General features: G+C 34.5%; 4 protein-coding genes across 4 annotated transcripts; 3 read left to right on the top strand and 1 right to left on the bottom strand.

Annotated features, from left to right (window-relative positions):
- Positions 1–5,145: 5,145 nt before the first annotated feature.
- C922_03870 (hypothetical protein) lies at positions 5,146–8,295 on the top strand (the record flags this gene model as incomplete). The annotated part of the gene is made up of 2 exons (XM_008819459.1): positions 5,146–6,177; positions 6,379–8,295. The coding sequence occupies 2 exons, from the start codon at positions 5,146–5,148 to the stop codon at positions 8,293–8,295; spliced, it is 2,949 nt and encodes a 982-aa protein (XP_008817681.1).
- A 1,811-nt stretch (positions 8,296–10,106) lies between these two features.
- Positions 10,107–12,047, top strand: C922_03869 (hypothetical protein; the record flags this gene model as incomplete). Its single annotated transcript, XM_008819458.1, has 1 exon — positions 10,107–12,047. One exon carries the CDS (start codon positions 10,107–10,109, stop codon positions 12,045–12,047), a length of 1,941 nt encoding a protein of 646 aa, XP_008817680.1.
- Positions 12,048–12,911: 864 nt separating this feature from the next.
- C922_03868 (hypothetical protein) lies at positions 12,912–13,643 on the top strand (the record flags this gene model as incomplete). Its single annotated transcript, XM_008819457.1, has 2 exons — positions 12,912–12,981; positions 13,114–13,643. 2 exons carry the CDS (start codon positions 12,912–12,914, stop codon positions 13,641–13,643), a joined length of 600 nt encoding a protein of 199 aa, XP_008817679.1.
- A 1,170-nt stretch (positions 13,644–14,813) lies between these two features.
- Positions 14,814–15,497, bottom strand: C922_03867 (translation initiation factor 4E; the record flags this gene model as incomplete). Its single annotated transcript, XM_008819456.1, has 1 exon — positions 14,814–15,497. The coding sequence occupies one exon, from the start codon at positions 15,495–15,497 to the stop codon at positions 14,814–14,816; it is 684 nt and encodes a 227-aa protein (XP_008817678.1).
- Positions 15,498–19,463: the final 3,966 nt, after the last annotated feature.

Here is a 19,463-nt window from a genome sequence, read left to right as displayed (position 1 = left end):
TTTATTTTACTAATTTAAATAATATAAAGAATTAATTCATTTTTTTATTTATCTATTATTTAGTTGTTAATTTATTTATATTAATTATTTTATTTTCCTATATTTTAAAATTATATTTATAATAATATAAATTTTTTTTTATTACTATTCTTATATTTTCATTAATTTAAAATTATAATTGTATATATAATATATATATTAATTTAATTTATTGTTTATGTTATAGTATATTTTTACTTATCTATATATTATTTTTTATTTGAATTGTAATATTCATAAATATATTAGAATTACTTTTAATTTTTATAGTCATCCTTTATGTTATTGCTAATTAATCTTATCGCTTTATTATTACTACACTATTGTTCATTTCTTTTAAAATTAAATACATATATTAAGTAATAATGGCATTATTAATGTGGTAGAAATGACATTCATTGAAGTCTTCTTTAATAATAACTTGGTTAACAAAATGAAATAGAGTAAAGTTTACCGTAGATTGATATGTATGTCATAAACGCATCAAATGAAAATTATATGCAAAAGATTAGATATTTCAAAAAAAAATTATGATGAAATTTTTTTCACTGTGAAAATTTTAATGTGTAAAGATCACAAGTTTCAGTTGATTGGATATTAACCATATGTTGTCATTACATTATCACTGTTTTAATACACTCTTAAAAAGGAAAACATGCATAATTGACAATATTATGCATTAAATAACCTCTCTTATGATATAAAGCCCTTTTTTGTTGCCTTCTTAATATTACATATACGCTTACTCAGTAGGCGATATTATTGTGGGTCAAAAATTACTTTATTATTACACATGAAATGTTCACACACTTTTGCAGAGAAGACATATCTGACTTAATTAAAGAGAAACTTTCTAGAAAAATGTTTCTACAAAGAAAGAGCTTATATCTGCTATATGAAATTAATCTTAATGTTCTTTTTATGCTTAAGAAAATGTAGACATGTCTTTTAGTGCCAAGTTTGATTAATGAGTCTTTATACGTCCATATGAAGTATTATAATGTTACAATACATGTCTTTTCTTCCTCATAATGTCCTATTAACTGAGAATTAGTGAGTTTTAGAATTGTTGCAGTATTCATGCAGAAGAGATTCAACAAGAAGGAGGGCACATTAACACATTCTTTGTTTGGGGCCATAGTAAGAATGGTATAATTTCTGATGTATTTGCCATTGTCATTGCTTTGAAGCTGTTCATTGGATGTCTTATCAAATAAATGATCTCATTTATAACCTTTTTTAATTCAGTAAATAAAAAAGGGAAATAATAAAACATTAAAATGAGAAAAATAAACGAAAATGTATGAAACAAAATAAGATATTTTCAGCGTTTATTACCAAAGGCCTCTCCTCACAATGTATATGCAAAATATGTAAGAGCGTTGATTTCTCGCAGAAATGAAATACTTAATTTTTTTGAACTCCTAAGAAAAATTCGTTAAGTAAAACTGAAATATTTATAGTCGACATGTGTAATGCTTTTTCGTGTAAAAATGTGAAGAACAAGTAGAAAATATATGAAATGTTATTTTATTCAGAATAGTACATTTACATTCTTTTTATTTTACCCTTCTTTTTCGTCTGTTCGTATAATGTTTCACAACATGATTTTATGTGGCATTCACGTAAGTATACTTCAGGTTTTGTTTCAAGATGACACGTTTTTTTTTAATGCTTTGATAAATATAAAATTTATTAAAAAGTTGTTGCGAAATAAATATCATAGTTGTAGGACGAATAAATATGCACCTGATATTGCCACTGCACTTAAAAAAGTGTTTTAGTGATAATTCGTAAACCTTAATGGTACTCTCTATTCAACATTTAAAATCCATATATGTGAATGTCCCCACATGTTTGATACATTGTTGTCATGTTCCCTAATTTTAGTAAACAATAATACTAAGGTAAATATTGAAAATAGAAAGGTCCTCGTAATGTTGGAAAGAAAAATGGTAATTACCCTTTTTTAAAGAACCATTTTTGTATTCTTCTAAAGACCTTGTAGCAGTTAAGCTCTGTTGCGTGATAAGTATAAAACGGAATAAAAACACTTTTAAGGTTTTTAATACATGTGTTATAAATGCGCAGAAAAGTTATCTGCTTAACGTTTGTTCTTTATTAGATAATAGGAAGAATAGACACCCTGTAAGTTTTTCCTCTTAGAAAATAAGCATTTTGGAAAATAAGATGAAAAAATTTATAATGTATACAAAATTATTACATATTTTACAGCATTAAAATAACAAGTGTCCAATGAAAAATGCACATAAAGATGTATATAATATAATAAACAAAAAGTTCTACTTCTATGGAAGAATGCTATTACAGAAATGAGATGTCTGTATTTCTTTCTAACGCTTGTCTCTACACATATTTTGTGTTATTTCAAAGATAGTAAGGGGTTCTATAAAGTAGGTCAAATTAGATTAAAGAATCAATTTAAAATATATTTCCTCCTGTCTCAACATGTGTCTAACACAAGGCAAATATCTTAATTGTTTTTAGATAAAAAAGGCGATTTACACCAATAGGAATAAACATTTATTTTAAAATGAAAACAGAAGAAAAGTATTGTATAATCCATTTAAAGAAGCACATAACTTTACTGCTGCAATTATCAAAAGATAACACGCTCATGCAACCCTTCTGAGATTTCATTGTCGACGTTTTTACGGTTCTCTTTCTTACCGTTTAATGTCAAAAATCGTTTATCTGTACTACAATTTCTGTAGTATAACCTATCTAGTTTCTTAACGTAGCGCTTTTTTAAAACAATTATTAAATAAACACCACACATATTTTGCATAGTTCAAATATGGGAAATATGGCATGGTAAAAGGGGAATTCCACATGTCTAGAAGTAATTTGTCACGCTCATTATATGTTATGGCATAAAGTGTAATATTTTTATTTATGTCTACTGTGCTGCGTGTAGTTATGCTCTCTTTAAGAACCAGACATTTTTAATAATTATCTTTTTTATACTGTTCATTTATAATTTTATTTTCCCATTATTTATTTGCATGAAGACTGCACCCAGCAGAAGACGAAAGGGAAATCTTCACAAAAATGCATTTGAATCTTCATGTTTAATAGTACATCTCATCGAAACAGTAATGATTGTTATTTAACAAGAAAAAGGAGTTGAATAAATAAAACAAAAAAAATTATAAATGTATTAAGGTTAATAAAACTTTAGTGCGTTTATGCGGCAATATTCTTTCTTTTAAGTTGTAATAGAGCAAATTACAGATACTAAAGAGGAAACATATGTTCCTAATTTTGAGAAATAATGGTTTCTATAAACGTAGATATCATTCATTTTTCCATTAAAACATGGAATTTTACATTACGATATTTCTTTTTCTTGCGATAAATTATTTATTTATACCTCCTGCATTTATAGCAAACTTTTTAAAATTATTCTATGGACGCAATCTATGTAGTTCCGTAAGTTATCACTGTCGTCTATTATTAATAACACCTTTATTTTATAGTACTTGTATGCATTCCTAGATGAATGTTAACCCTACAAATTCACAATTTTTTCTGCTAAAAATTAAGAAGCCAGACAGAACAAGGCAAAAACATGAAAAATTTAGCACCTTTAAAGAAAAAAAAAAAAAGGTTTTGTATACTCTGAAACGCGATTATAACACGATAATAACACCATTACAAATAATTTTGATGTTTTTTTGGATGATTTAATTGAATGCTTGAAAGGGAGTAACAGAACAATTGTGTACCCAAGTTGGAGAGAAGAATTGCGCCTTTATTTTTGCTTTCGTGTGCTGATTTAACACCTTCATTTTATTATCCGTACATATTACCTTACAGTGCACCAGAGCAAATTTTGAATTGTAATTCTAAGATATAAGCAGAAAGACATAGAAGACAGCACATTTAAATGTACATTTAAAAAATATGTATTTCACAATGTAAGCGTGATGAGCAATTTTAGTAGGCTTACATATGTGAATGTATGTCTTACACTTCTTTTGATGCCCTTTTCCATATTCCATATATATATAGTTACACTAATTATTTCTAAAGACCAAGAATAACATAGTTGCATTAAAAATAAATGTGCATTAAATGAACATTGTCTAACAATTGAATTTTTACCCTTATGCCCGTTTATAGAAAAATGCTCCCTTAATTTAGTAGTGTCATAAAATTGAATATGCATTTTTTAGCAAGTGAAAGAACAAGAAAATAAAAAATAAGGAAAAAGAAGAGAAATCGTGTTTTTCTTTTCATCTTCCGATTTTTCATATTGTGAAATATTAATAATTAAAGAATACAAGGAGGTACATTTGTTTTATTTGCTTCGTCTAACTTCGTCCATATAACGTTTTATATTCATATTAATATTTTTTTCTTGTGAAAGTAAATTTCTTTTAATTTTAAGCATGTGTTTTTAAACTGAAAATACATTTTTTTTATCTTTTGGTGCACACGGCCAAAATGAATAGATTTATTCTGCTGTATGGGGAACAAAATGAAATACTTAAGTGCACCATCTGAAATCTTTTTTAAAGTTTAAAAAAAAGAATGTTCAATTTCACTAGTAATCAAGGAAATAAAACATTAAGTGACCATGAACTATATTTCACTCATCGGATTGGTTAAAAAAAAGAAAAAAAATTAGGAATTACACATTAACAAAATATATTTTTTTGCCAAAAATATTTTACACAATTAAAAAGAATTTTAATATAAAAAAAAAAATGTAAAAATTGTATATTACGAGAAAATTATTTGACAATTTTTTTAATATCTTACTGTTCACTTGCGTTTTTTGTTGGTTATTTAAAACTACAGTAGTAAAACATATGAAATTTACGGAGTAAGGCTGCAAGGAAAAATAAAAAATGTTTTAATACTTTAGTTTGAAGGACAAAAAAAAAAAAAAAAAAAAAGAGAAAATTAATTAAATGATAAGAATGTTTCCTATTACTATTTAACAATTGTGCAAAAATATGAGTGTTAAAAAAGAAAAAAAAAAAAAGGTAAAACAGAACATTTCTGAACATCGGGACAATTTGACAAGTGAACTCTTTCGTGTAATTTGTTTAAATGCAGCACCCGCTCAATTTCACTATGTATTGTCTATTGAAAAATGCATTAAACTTCGATAAGTTTAAGGACATCAAAATTGACTTAATTAACAAGGTAAAGGCCGCTGACACCACAGATTCTCATGAAGAAAATGGAGTATTGAACCTTTTAAAAGATAAAGAATTTTTCTCTGAAGGATTACAGCTCAGTAGACATAACAATTTGGAATGCATATCTTCAGTGAAACAGAAATTGGAAAATATTAATAACTTAAAACGGCATTTAAATGATATAACGAACTTAAGACAACTTGAAAAATGTAGGTTATATAAAGAGACAGGTAGAGTTAAAACAATTGGCAGGAAAATCGTAGGAGTTTCTTCATTTTTAAAAAATGGGCATCGTGACGATTACGACGATAAGAGCGTGGAAATGTTCAATAGCAATGTTCCGCTCTATGGAGAAATCAAAAGAGTGTATAAAGATGTGTTTTGTAAAACGGTGTCCAGGAGGATCCAGAAAAAGGGATTAATAAGAAAAACATTTTTTAAAACATTCATGTTTAAGTTCATTTCTGAATTAAGAAGTAATAGTGACAGGAAGCATATAGACATAACTAAATTTAAGCTCACAGACGGAAAAGTAATTGCGTATCTTCACTGTTATAAAGAATGCCCCCCTGAAAAGGTACACCATGTTAGAAATGTGCAGATTTATTTAAAGAAGAAAATTTATTATAAATCTATCATTACAAAAAAACGTGTTAATTCTGTAAAAAGAAATAGACAAATGCGAACATGCTTAAGGAGGGAAAAGTCCGAATGGTATTGCGATGATAGGAACGAAGTTAAAAGCGGCTCCAACGAATTGCATAATGCACAAGAAAAAGTATATACAAACCGCGAGAAAGATGGAAGGAACCAATTTAACAATTTCTGTGCCGATAACTGTGAAGAATCATCCTTTTTGGTGAAACCATTTGAGAGGAAGCAGCTTCCTAACAAGAATGCTCCTAATTCTGTAATGGAAAGATGGAATTGTTTACAGTCATCTACAGACAATGCAGACAAGAAGGTAAAAGTTAACTCGCATAAGTGTCGCAAAAGCTGCTTCTCAATGAAGTAGACCACCTATTGAGAATAGAAATACATTCGTAAAAATAAGAACGAATGGGCTTTTCTTCTTAAAAATTTGCATATATATATGTACGTGTGCGTGATTTCCCCAATTGGGGTAAACACTTAGCTTCACAATGGGCAATTTTACCTTTCGCAGGAATTTCACAAAAACACAGGGTCAAAGGCTTACATAGAGTTTGTGAGCAGGTGCGGAGAGGCAAGCACCGGCGAAACGGTCAAGACTTTGACCGAACTGGGATACAAGAAGAATTTAAGAAATCAAACCTTCAGTAACCTTGGAAATGGAGAAATGAAAGATGTGAAAAAGACTAAGGAAATGTTCGAAACTCACAATTCGAAAAATGTACATAAAAATTCATCAAGTCAGAAAAACATAAATTTCAGTGAACTCCGCAGAGTGAGCAGCAGTGACCAGCAGAACAATAAAAAGGAATTTAAAAGAATCAGGGACCCCCGTTTTCATTTTCTCAGCAATAATGTTAACTTTTACGAGACAGTGATTAATGAAGAGAAGTGTAAAGCAGAAAATACAAAAAAGGGCGATAACCTTTCCGATCAAAATATAATGCAAAATGGAGAAATGAACGAAATAAAGCAGAAAATCAAAACTGCACTAATCAGCCTGAATAATATAAGAAAGAACAATTATAAGTTAAAATTTTGTCTTGAAAAAGAAATTATAGATAACACCATTCACCAAAATGAGGTAAAAAGAAGTTTAGGTTCCGTTTTTAGTGAAAATAGTGCACATAAGAAAAGTGCACATAAAAATAGTGCACATAAAGAGAGTTCACAGGTGGGTCGAAATTTCCCCGACGGGGGAAGTAAAAATATAGACAAGCGCAGAAATAGCAGACACGATGGTGAGAAGCATCACGGGCAAAAGGATAAAACGCAAAGAGAGGAAAATGCACAAAACGGTTTCTTCAATCATGTTAGGAGCATAGGCGAAAAGGCCACATGGGAGGAAAAGGGCGGCAGTGGTTGCAATAGTGTCAGTTGTGAAAAAAATAAAAACGAACGTCTTCACTCAACCGAAGAAGGTGTCAAATCAACGCGCGCCGTTATAAAAAGAGATCAAAATGAAGGCAAAACCGAATTAGTTAGTAAGATGGAGGCCCAAAGGAATCGCTTTAACGAATCGCGGGGTACCGAACTGGTTCAAAAGCGTCGCACAAACGGGAAAAACGAGCAAAATTTACCAAAAAGCGACATAAAACTGAGCAATTGTGCATTTACATTAAATGGAGAAACGCCAAATAGACATATCTGCAGTGGTAAAGGTCTGAAGGATAAAGAGAAAAGTGGCACTTTAAATAACACCGCAAAAGTGCATAATTGGGAAGGGGCCGTTCAGGCAAAAAAGAACGGCTTAAAAAATAACGAAAAGGAAAAGATTTCTAGAATTGACGAAAGGGCACATAGTACCTTTTTATGTCACCTAAAAAGCAAAGTTGAAAAGGTAGAGACGAAAGAAATGGAAAGAAAAAATGAATACAGCAAAATTGGAGGTAAACATAAAAACTTAAGCGGGGTGAACAAATCGACAAAGGAATTTAAAGAAAATAATAACTACGCGAACAGAAAGAAAAGCAACGAAACAATTAAAAATATTGAAGCAAATAATTTGAATAGCCCCTTGGCTGATGACAAAAGAACGCATAACATAGTTGCTAATTCGAGGGATTGTACGAAAAAATTTACAGCTTCAGAAGAAATCCTTTGTGATGAAGCAAATAGGGAAAGGAAGAAACAGTTTGACCTAAGTAACGTAAGAAACATAAAAAAAATAATAACCTGCGGAATATATGTAAACAAAGAGGTGGACCGAATAAATAAAAGAAACAAAATTGCAATAAGCATAATTGAGAACTATTTAGAAAGCACAAATAGGACATGTTCATTTTTTTCCAAGCAAAAGAAAGCGTATCTTCAGAAAAATTGTATAATAGCTCGGAGGGAATATGACAAAAAAGAGGCCAAAGTTTTCCCCGGGGTGTATGACCATTACGCATTTCTACTGCTTAACGTTAAAAATTACAAAGTTGTGTGATGTAAGAAAAACCGTAATCGTCTTAACGATTAACAATTAACAATTAACACTTTTTTTTTCGTTACGCTGCTATGTTTTAGTTATTTGTTCATGAAATGATAAAATTAAAATTATGACTTTTTTTTTTTTTTTTTTTTTTTTTCGTTAAAGAACAGGGAAGGTGATTCCTCCCGCTTGTTTTCTTTTCATTTCCTTTTTTTTAGAGTACTAATTAACTACCTTACCTTTTGTGTCATTTGTTAGCAGTTATAAAATATATGTGTACTTGTGCATTTGCACCATTGGGAAAACTCGTTTTATTTAGCTAGTTCAAAAAAATGCACAATGGCGTTATAATATGTCTTTCCTCTTATGTAGCCATTTCCATGGCACATGTTAAACTTCGATAGCACGTTCTGTGTGACCCACTAAAAGAGTAAGCGTAAGGATTCGAATTCGTTCTACCACGTTGTAAAGGCTGATAAATGTTTAAAGAACAAATTACAGACTCATGTGCGGGAAAAATCGAGCTCGTTTTTTCTTCAAACACTGGGAAAAGGGAACGCACTTAAAAATGACCCTCTCAGCAATTGATAGCTTCCTTTTTTAATCTGCATTTGTGGAAAAATAGTAGACACATGTTTTGAAAAGAAAGAAATTTGCCCTCAATAGGCGCATACTTGTGTGTAATCGCGGCCTTTTAAACAAACACCAATCGTCATGCATTTTTCTGCCTTTTCCTCCCCGATGGCGCAAAACGGGCAGTGCTTATAAAGGCACATTGTTACTTTTGCATAGTGTTACTTTTGCAGTGTTACTTTTTAAAATTATATATATGTTTTTCCCCACAAAAAATCGGGAAATTACGACAATATCGTTTATAATGATAGCTTTGAAGCCTTATGCGCAGATAAGAAAAAAACGTTACTGTCTACACTTCCTACGGGCGTATTACCTATCAGGATGAAAATGAGAAGGTACAATTTGATGCAAAATACATTGCAGAAGTAACCACGAAAATGGCGTACTCTTCTTATGTGTAAGAAAAAAAAAAAAAGCAAAAAAATAAAAAGCACATATTTGCGCACTGCACATTTTGCTATGTATTTTATTCTGTTTTTACTCATTATGAAGAAGGCCGAATTTTTTCTTTATTTTTTTTCCATCATATGACTGTACATTTTTGCAATATAGTGATTACATGTTTGACGAATGTGTACATTGCTGAATAAATTTATTTGAAAATGGGAAAAAGGGTAAATTAAAATGTTATATAGACATCCCTTTCAACTTTATAATGTACACACTTTGCATTTTTCGGCAAAAAATAAACTCACGTGTACCCTTGTGTTTACATTTACGTCAGAACAGTTTCGCTCGGAAAAAAAAATCAACTGCAAAAATGTTGACGCGTAGGAATTAAGTCTTTCGCATATGGGACTTCAAAAGATTGTCCACGCGTGCCTGCGCAGGGGGGGAGGGGGTGTATACATACGTAAAGTCATACATACGTACATACATATACACATACACATGTATGCATTTTTGTGCGTAATTTTTCATATATGCGCATCCGCGTGCGCGAGCACCCCCGCCGCGTTTGCCAAGCGAACAAAACAGGAGAAAGCAAATTTACCCCCCGAGTGATGAACGCGTTTTAAGTGCGCAAACGTGTTGGGCGTCACCTATCACGCAGAGCTTTCCCCCCCCAGTATTGATAAAGATAAAGCAGAAAGCTTAATCCGCTCTCAAATAAAAATACATACATGGTCACCCATGCATGCATGTGGGAACCCCACTTGAAACGGCATACAAAATAGCACAGTGACAAAATGAACAGTAATTCAATCTTCGAAAATCTGAGCGATTTCTCAAATTCGTACGTGGACAGAATTCACAGGAGGGAAGAGGACGACGACGCCAATATATCGTTCCTGTGCAAGAGGAAGGAAGAAGTTCTACATAATAGAAGGGTGAATATTGATAATTTACTCCTAAATAGTGAGTACAATTTCGTAGCGCAGTTAGACATAGTTAATAAGCACATCCCTGTGGAACCCTACACACCAGACCTTTCTCATCATGTGAGGGGAACTAAACGGAGTGACAAAAGGTTTGGTGGTGCAGATGGGGACCCAAGCCGGCAAAGGATGCGGCCGAAAATGACCTCCAAAGTGCTGCTGCCCCCAGTGGGGCAACTGGTAAGGAAAAAGGCCGAGAAAAATGCTAGGCAAAGCATGAAGCAAGCGGTTAAACAAAGGATCGCGCAAACAATGCGAAACAACTCATCAGAAGAGGTGGGTCTAGGGATACGAGAGAACACACCTCAAGCGTTAGATCGAGGAACACGACAGAACACACCTCAAGCGGTAGGTCGAGGAACACGACAGAACACACCTCAAGCGGTAGGTCGAGGGATACGACAAAAAACACCCCAAACGGTAGGACAAGAGGGTAGGCATGGCGAGGAACCCGGGGAGATGCATACAAACGAACGAGACCAAGAAGTGAGCGAAGAAAAACATCTCAGCAGCCCCACTTCTTGCTCCGACTCGTATGACAAAAATATGTACAGCAATTATTATCTACTGAACAAAAGTTGCGCCTACTTAAAGTCAAAATGTGTTAGGGATACAGTTTTAGATCCATATACAATGGAGGTGGAGGAACGGATCAATGGAAACCACCAGGCTAATCTTGGTGATGAAAATGATGAGAAAGATTGTCACACGTGTGTCGAGAGTTATCCTTATGATAACGAAAAAGTGCCTAAAAAAAGGGCGTTCCATTTCAAAATTGATAAGGAAGAAAAAGATTCCGATTTGGGAACATATAATGGTAATGTGAGCTCGGACATATTACTATATAATAGCGAATGTGATGATGGAAAGTACCCGGATAAAATAGAGACATATGATTCTTTAAAAGAATGTGAGTATGAAAATGGCACCAATTCTGCGGACCGAACAAAATACGACGATGATGCATCATCTTTCGAGATGCTACACATTTTTGAGAACGAAAAAGACACCAACATTTCAGATATAAAAAATTTCTCCATGCGCACACATTGCTACAGACACAGTGGAGAAAGGTATGCAGAGCAAAAAAAAGCATCATCGAGTAACATGTCTCAATTGATGAAAATAAAATTTCTAATAAATAAAAGAAAAAATTCATCCAACAGAAAAAATGCAAGTTGCCCATTTTGTGATCATAAAAATAACAACATATTTGTAAAATTCCTCACGGCTGAAATAAAAATAGAAACAAAGATATACAAGTTAATTTTATTTCTCTACCTTTTGATACTATTGTCACTCTTTAAGGATATATCTAATTACATAGTTATTACAAGAAAGTGCTACAACATATATGAAAATCCAATAAAATCTATTAAAAGAATATTAAAATGTGTAATTTGGGCTTTAAAAATTGGGTATAAATTCACTTGTCCATTTATTCTGTATCTGTTATCATTTTTTGGTGTAATAATTTTCCGCACTTTTTTACTTCTCAATATTCCTATCTTCCTTTTGTTACTTTATTGCAAATTTTTTCTGAAAAATGAGGATTCCACTGTTAAGCTGTACCTCCTTTTTGTTGTCAACATGTACAAGTATATTGTTTTCCATCTTGTTCACATTTTAAAGAATTATTCCAATCACATTTGTTTTCGTGATTTTTTGTCTGTCCTTTGCGTATCCTTTCATTTCATTTTTGTTTCCCTCTATCGAATTGTCCACAGAATTTACACTAATAAAATTCGTTAAGTTTTTTCGTTCAAAATGGGGAGCCATCGGATAGCTTATGTGTGTCGGGGGTGGAGTGCTTGTCAATATGCGCAGCGCTAATAAATATCGCATATAAGCTTCATTAGAGACATGAAAAATGAAACTTAGCAGGGGCTAATCGTTCCCATTAGGCGAGTGTTTCCTCCTTAAAGATGGCTACGAAAAATAAGGGCAGGGTCACTACCCCAGGTATTAACTCGGACGTTCATTTTCGCCTTTTCGTTATTTGCGCCTTTTCATTATTTGCGCCTTCCCACTTCCTCCCCCTCCCGCTGTTTCATCGCCTTGGAAAAATGCCTACCCTGAGCTGCACGTGGCACGCGCGAAGATATGTCCCCCCGAGAAATGTTATAGAGTGAACCACCCCACGGAGGTTCCTGTGATCTGTGTAAAAGCGTCGCGGTGGGTTTAAGCTTTTTTTTTATGGCACAATTTTATTGCACCCTTTTGCGCATCCTAAACGTCAGATCATCGATGGGCGCTACTCACTAGAAAGGAACAAAATCGACGATTTGTAGCTGCACAGCACATTTCACAAGCCGTTCTTCGCTTAACTTTGCGAATTTTTAAACCCGCTTAACGAAAGAGAGGGGGTAAAAATGCGCGAAGAAAAAAGGGGAAGCTCGTTCTTGCAGTTATTCCTACATAGATATCCACACATGTGCGTGTAAGTATTTCTGTTATAAACGTAGGACCACATCTCGAATTGGCACAAAGCGCATGAAAATTTCTTGCAACGAGCTTCCAGGTTTTGGAACCCCCCCACATACACACCTTTAGCGTTCACATTCAGTATAGTCCACATTTAAGTGATTTTAGAAAATTCCAGAGAAAGAGCTTAACATGGATACTCGAGCGAATATTGTAAACTCGATTATACACTCATTAAGGCGGTGCACTAACAGGAATAAGTGTAATTTTATCCCCCCCCCTCCGCCTCTCATTTATTTTGGCTAGCATTCGTGCGCGTCCATGTGTGCATGTTCACACGTACCGGCGAGTGCCCATTGATTACCACCCCCTAACACTTCCCCTCCACTTGCAGATGTGCTTCTGTTAAACGAGCTCCTTTCCCTCTTCCCACTGCACGCCGAAAAGAGCCTAAAATTGTGCCTAAAGTCTAAAATTAAAAAATACACCTTGATAAAGGAGGAGCGTCCTGCGAAGGATTATCCGTTGTATCGTAGTCAGTTCAGGGGAAATAGCAAAAACTGCCGTTGGACAAGTCATGATGCATGCTTAAGTGATTGCACCGATATTGTTAGAGCGGAGAAAAGGAAGGGAGGTCTATGTGACCATATACTTCCTCACTTTAAGAAGACGAAAAAGGAAAAGAAAAAGACGAAAACCCGTTTGCATTTCTTTGTAGTCCGTGGAAATAACCAGAAATATCTCGTGTTCCAAAATTTCTGCTCATGTTTTTATTTTAAGGAAAAAGTTCTGTGCAACGATACGAACGTAATGTGTAAGCACATTTTGTCCGTCCTCCTGGCGGAGAGCTTCAAAAATTACGTGAACATTTTCCTAGATTCGAGTTTGTTTTTTGAGTGGCTCATGAAGAAGCTGCATGCTTGATTGGAGCCCCAAGTCTGGTCAAAGGGGAGCCGTTTGTAGGCACAGTTACGCAGCGTCACGCAGCGTGCGACGCAGACATACCACGGGCGGAACCCATCTGCACACGCCTGATTTTGTGTCTGCTTTTGCGCATCCTTTTGTGCATGCTTATGTGTGTTCGCCCGGCGGGAGGGAACTCTGGCCTGCCGCTTGCCCCCACGAAGCAAAAGGAGAGAAGGAGTGCCCCTGAGGTGGCGCATTCAGCTAAGCTGCGTTCCTCCCCTTTAATCATTTTTTTCCTTTTTTGTAACTTTTTTTAATTAACGATAGGAAAAGAGAAAAAAAAAGGAAATAAGTTTTGGGAAATAATAGTAATAATGATAAGAAGAATAGGAATAATAATAAGAAGAAGAATAGCAATAAGAATAATAAGAATAATAGTAATAATAACAAGGTTCAGGGTTTATATCAAAAATAGCTGCAAATGTTGTGTAAGTGGTAAAGGAATAAAACAAAATGGAATGAAAAATTGGCGTGCAGATATCTGCGTGCGAGCGCATGAGCTTCGCAAGTTGCAAAAGAATGCGCATAATGCGTTTCGAAATAAGAACACGATTATTTCTACTTGTTATTTTGCGCGTTCGGGGGTTAACACATGTGCGTATGGGATCGTGTCCATGAGCGCGCGTAAGTGCGTACTAAAGTGTGGATAAAGACTCCCTGGGGCGCCTTTTCCCACTTGGAATGCCCATTAGGGGGGCCCGAAGGGGATGAAAATAAACCCACATTTACTGAAAAATCGCCTCCCCCTTGCAGGGAGAAAAAGTGCAAAGGGATACATATGTATACACATATGCATATATATAGATATATATACGCAGAAAAAGTCGTCGGGGCGATGTGCGAATGTGTGGTACTCCTCTCTTGGGACACACCTCACGCGTGACTCCCCTTGGACAAGCGTCACCTTTTCCGTAAAAAAAAATTCCTACTTGAAAGAGGTTCGCACGGTGCAATTTGGCTACTTGTGAGTGCTTTCGTTTAACTTTCGCTATGTTGCGCTTTTCGCAAACCTCGTCAGGCTTTCCATCTACCTTGTAACGCTTCCCGTCTACTTGGCCTCGCTTTACTTCTCCTCCCTTTACTTGGCCTCGCTTCTCCCCTGCGCAGTGCTTCCCTCGGCCGCTAACCCTACTTGTGCGAGTGGCCGAAATTCTTCCCTCTTGGGGGATAGACGTGCGAGCCGTCAATACGATTGCACATATGCTCCTCGAGATCCTTCCGCAAGTGGTTTCTAACACTGTCATCTGGCACCGTCGTGTACCAGATTTCTATTCTTACGTACCCATGACGCGTGGTGCTTAATTTATCCACTAGTCTTATCCCTGTTATTAAATTGTAATGTTTTAAAGTGCACCCAATAATAGCTAACACAAGGTTATTCCAAAATTCATCTATCTGACTGTATGGAAAATCTCTCGGTACAAATTTATATTCAAAATGACCACCTTCCGAATTAGCTGGGTCTTCCCACATGGGCTGAATATTGTCTCGAAAAATCATGAGAGCATCTATAATGCGAAGAGTCCCATCTTCAGATAATCTCGTCATACTTTTCTGTGCAAGTAGGTCACTTGGCTGAGGTAATCTATTCCATAGTTGCCAGAATTTCTGTACACTATTAAATTTAGCCAAAGGCCTTGTGTAATCCTTATAGTTATTACTCTGTTTAATTTTGTTGTCTGACACTTGTTCCCATATCACCCAACTGTATTGTAGTAGCAGTGGGTTCGCTAGGTCTATCTTTGTTGCTTCTAGCTTTTCACAGAGGTCAAATGCGTCCTTATTGCTTCTATTAAATGTTAGGTACTTCATTTTGCTGGCAGGGTGTATGTCTCTGGGGTGGTCACTTATTCTGTCACACTGTCACAGCTGTTTGCCTTATAACGATTTGCTTCAAAACTGTTTCCCCAGTGGGTATATGTTTATGCGTGTGGGTGGATATTTCCCCTTTGCCAGCGGGAAAAAAGGTGTTTTTTCTTTTTTTTTTCAGTCTGCTCTACGCAGTTATTTCTTTTCCTTTTAGAGAAAAACACAGATATGAGGGGGGCGGCGGTGGCTCAGAAAATGTGTGTCCTTTGAAAAAGTTGACTTTTCACCCTTTACGCGAACGGCACACGCAGAAAAAAAAAATGAGGTACCCGCGTCAGGGGCTACATGTACGGACGTACGCCGATATATGCATATGTGTAGTATATGTCCCTTTTTTTTCCTCTAAGCATAAGTTGAGAAGCCGTTCGCAGGGGTACAATTTTATGTATACATATACGTATGCGTATGTATATACATTTGCGTATAACCCCTTTTGCAAACGTCCGATCGTGCAAAACGAAATTCGCGTTTATTCACATGCTACTATACAGAATGATGCGAAGTCCTCTATGTTAGCCGTTTTTTAAAGCCTTTGGTCTTCAAGCCAACAAAATGAGGAAAAAAAATGTTAAAACGTGAAAAAGGCCGCTAATGCATCGATAAACGTCGCAAAGTGGACGTCAAGAAAAAAAGAAAAATGATAACTCTCTGGGTACATAAATGTATCATGTATATGCAATATGCAAGAATATCCAAATTGTATGCAAATATATGCAAATATATGGAAATATATGCAAATGTATGCAAATGTATGCAAAATATGCAATATATGCAAATATATACATAAATATAATATAGTATTTTTTTTTTAAATTTTTTTTTTTTTTTTTCGCTGCCGTACGTCCAAAGCGAAAAAGAAAAGCCACATCCCCGCATAGGAAAGAAATTGAAGAAATGTATATATCCTCGTGTCGTTTGTCAGCTCATTTTTTTTTTTTTACCACTTTTTCTGGGTAATGATATAATAAAGGTCTACCTATTTTTTGAAAAAAAAACGCAACAAAATAGGCAGAGTTAATTGGAAATGCCCCAATTTTTATCTTACTATAATTCGAAAAAAATGTACCATATGGCATCCGTACTGCATGAACATATCCTACATGTAATGTTTGCTTAGGAACGAACAAAGTTATAAACTATTTTAGTTAACCGTTTTGCATGCATAATAAATGAAGGGGGTTCCAGGATTCCCCAGTTCACTCTTCATAGTCCAGAGTTTTTTCATTCTTAAAGAAGATCAAAATTTATAGGCATATAACATGCGTCCTCTCGCTCTACATTCCACGGAGAATTAAAGAAGGGATATACCTCCCCAATTGGCTATCGAATTAACTCGAATTGTAGAAAATAAAAAATAAATGGATGGCGTTGCGATGGACAGCTACAGGCCGATAGGCAGCGGATATCTTTGCCTGGGCAGGAAAATTTATTTTCTTACCCATTTTTCATTTTCGGTATGACAGGAACGTACACTTTTATATTTACGGTATCGGGCAGAGACTCGCGAACACAGCGGTTATTTGTTTTTTTTTTTTTCTTCTTGCGCGTTTGTTCGTCCACCCGTCTGTCATTTTGTTCGTCCATTTTGCCTGTCATTTTGTTCGTCCATTTTTCCTGTCATTTTGCCTGTTCGTTCATTTGCTGACATTTTTATCACTCCCGCTTAAACACCCTTAATCGAAGTATGGACTTGTGGAACCACTACTAGACCTCTTATTTTTGCATGCATATAATTCATTCTTGCCCACGTAAAAGGAACGTCAAAGGGAAAGAAACGCTCATGATAATGAAAAATAAACGCGCTCTTTAATGACCATGAAGGGGAAAATAGGGAAATTTATAGCAAATAAGTCTAAAACGTCACATTCGAAAGTTTGAACAGATGTTTTAACTTTTACTTATTTTGTGCATTAAATTGGAGGGGAGCATTTCAGTCCCTAAAATTGGAAGTTTAATTTGTTGTTATAAGGGTGTGTTTATTTAAACTAATACATGTTCCCATTTTTTACCGCCAAATTCAGAGACGTTTTAAACACCCACTTGAATCACTTCTAAGAGCTAGAAAACTGTAGCTGCATGCATTTTTGCCTGAACGGGAGGAAAGTAAAAGAAAATTTTATTTTCCAGACGGATTCACAACTGAGGCGCAGAGAAATGGACATGCAATATGCATGCCCTCATTTCAGGGATATTTTACTTATTTTAAAAACGTTTTTGCCGAATATTTATCATTTTAACAGTAGTGTTTCTTCCTAGTTTAATAACACCACTAGGTTTTTCTTTGCTATATATGCTATTACGTAAGGTTACTCACTATTTGATGATCACCCTTTTTTTTTATTAGTTTCTATTTCCACCACATTGAATTCTTTGCTTTATCATAAAAGGGTTTATAAAATTAGGGAAGTTTTCTCTTAAAATGGATGACGATTAGCTGTCTTTTTTTTTTTTTTTTTTTTTAAAAGTGATTTTAAAAATTAAGATGGAAAGAGAAACAATCAACGAATTAGTGGAAAAGTGGGCAACACGCTCAATAGCAACTTCTGTGCTGAGAGGGTGGAAATGTAAGTACGTTTTTTACTTCTCGAAAATGGCTACCAAAGTGAACGTTAAAAATATGTGACTGCCCATAATGTGGCATTGGTTGCAAGCTTGTGTATTCCTCAAAGGAGTTTTCACGAACGTTTCGAAGATAGCACCGCAGGCAGGTGTCTGAACAAATGACTCTATAAACATGTACATATATGTGCACATATACATATGGACAAATTAAGCTTTTTATTTATTTGGCTGAGTGCCGCATCTAACACGATTGTTCGGCTGCTTAGTCATTTTTATTACGAAGAAAAGAATATAGCTTTTTTTTTTTTCTTCTTCTTCTCTCTAAGCTATAAAGCAGGGTAACAAGCAAACCAATTTTAAAAAACATAATGTTAAACGGTTGAAGAAAAAAAAAAAAAAAAATGAAGATGAAACATTAATAGTAAGCTGAACTAGCCAAAAGGACTTTTATGTTAATAAACTTAGCAAAATATTACGTACAGGCAAATATAAAAAGTATTCCTGTCTTCATTTTTTTTTTTTTTTTTTTTGTTCAGGCAAAAATAGGGAACAGCGTAGCGCAACCTGGCCGTTCAGACTACTACGTCGGGCGGGTTATTTCTCTTAAAAATGCATTCAAGTTTTTTTTTTTTTTTTTTTGTTCAGGCAAAAATGTAGACAGAATAGCTATCCAAGGAATAACCCCCACAGAACACGAACAGCTGCGAATGTAGAAAAGGTCTGTTCTTTTTAAGCTGATAACCATAATTGCAGTTATGCTCATATTTTATAAACCAGAATTGGAAATTAGGAAAAAGACAGGGGACAAGTGACAGCTTTTTAGCTGTATGGTTAGCTAGCTATTTGGAAAAAAAAAAAAAAACTACAACATTACAACACTACAACAACTTCGATTTGAAAATAAACTTTTACGGCTATCGTTATTATTGTTTTCATTTTATTTACTTAATTTGCTTATTTACTTTCTCATTTACATATTCGTTTCTGCAAAAGTTTATAAATTGTACAATTTTTAACTTCTTATTTCTCCATCATTATAAGTTTCTTATGTCTACTTTAACAGTGCATGTTCTTCGTGTTTTTTTTTTCGTTCTTCTTGTATTTTTCATCTCCCATTTTGTTTCATTCACCTTTTTTTGTTCCCTTGACCGTTGACCCTTTTTTTGTTTGACCTTATTTCCCACGTGTGTCTTTTTACGCCTTTCACCCGTTCAAGACCCCACAACGGACTTTCACATACCCACTTCTTCCAAGGCAGCTTTAAATATCCATTTTTTCCGAATCTGTTTCTCTACCTGAAATATCTTTCATTCTTCATGTTTTTCTAGTTCTTCATTGTATTATACA

Source organism: Plasmodium inui, assembly GCF_000524495.1.
Source record: "Plasmodium inui San Antonio 1 unplaced genomic scaffold supercont1.18, whole genome shotgun sequence".
Classification (NCBI taxonomy): Eukaryota; Apicomplexa; class Aconoidasida; order Haemosporida; family Plasmodiidae; genus Plasmodium; species Plasmodium inui.
Note: the sequence above shows the minus strand (reverse complement) of the source record. Positions and strands in the feature narration are given on the sequence as shown.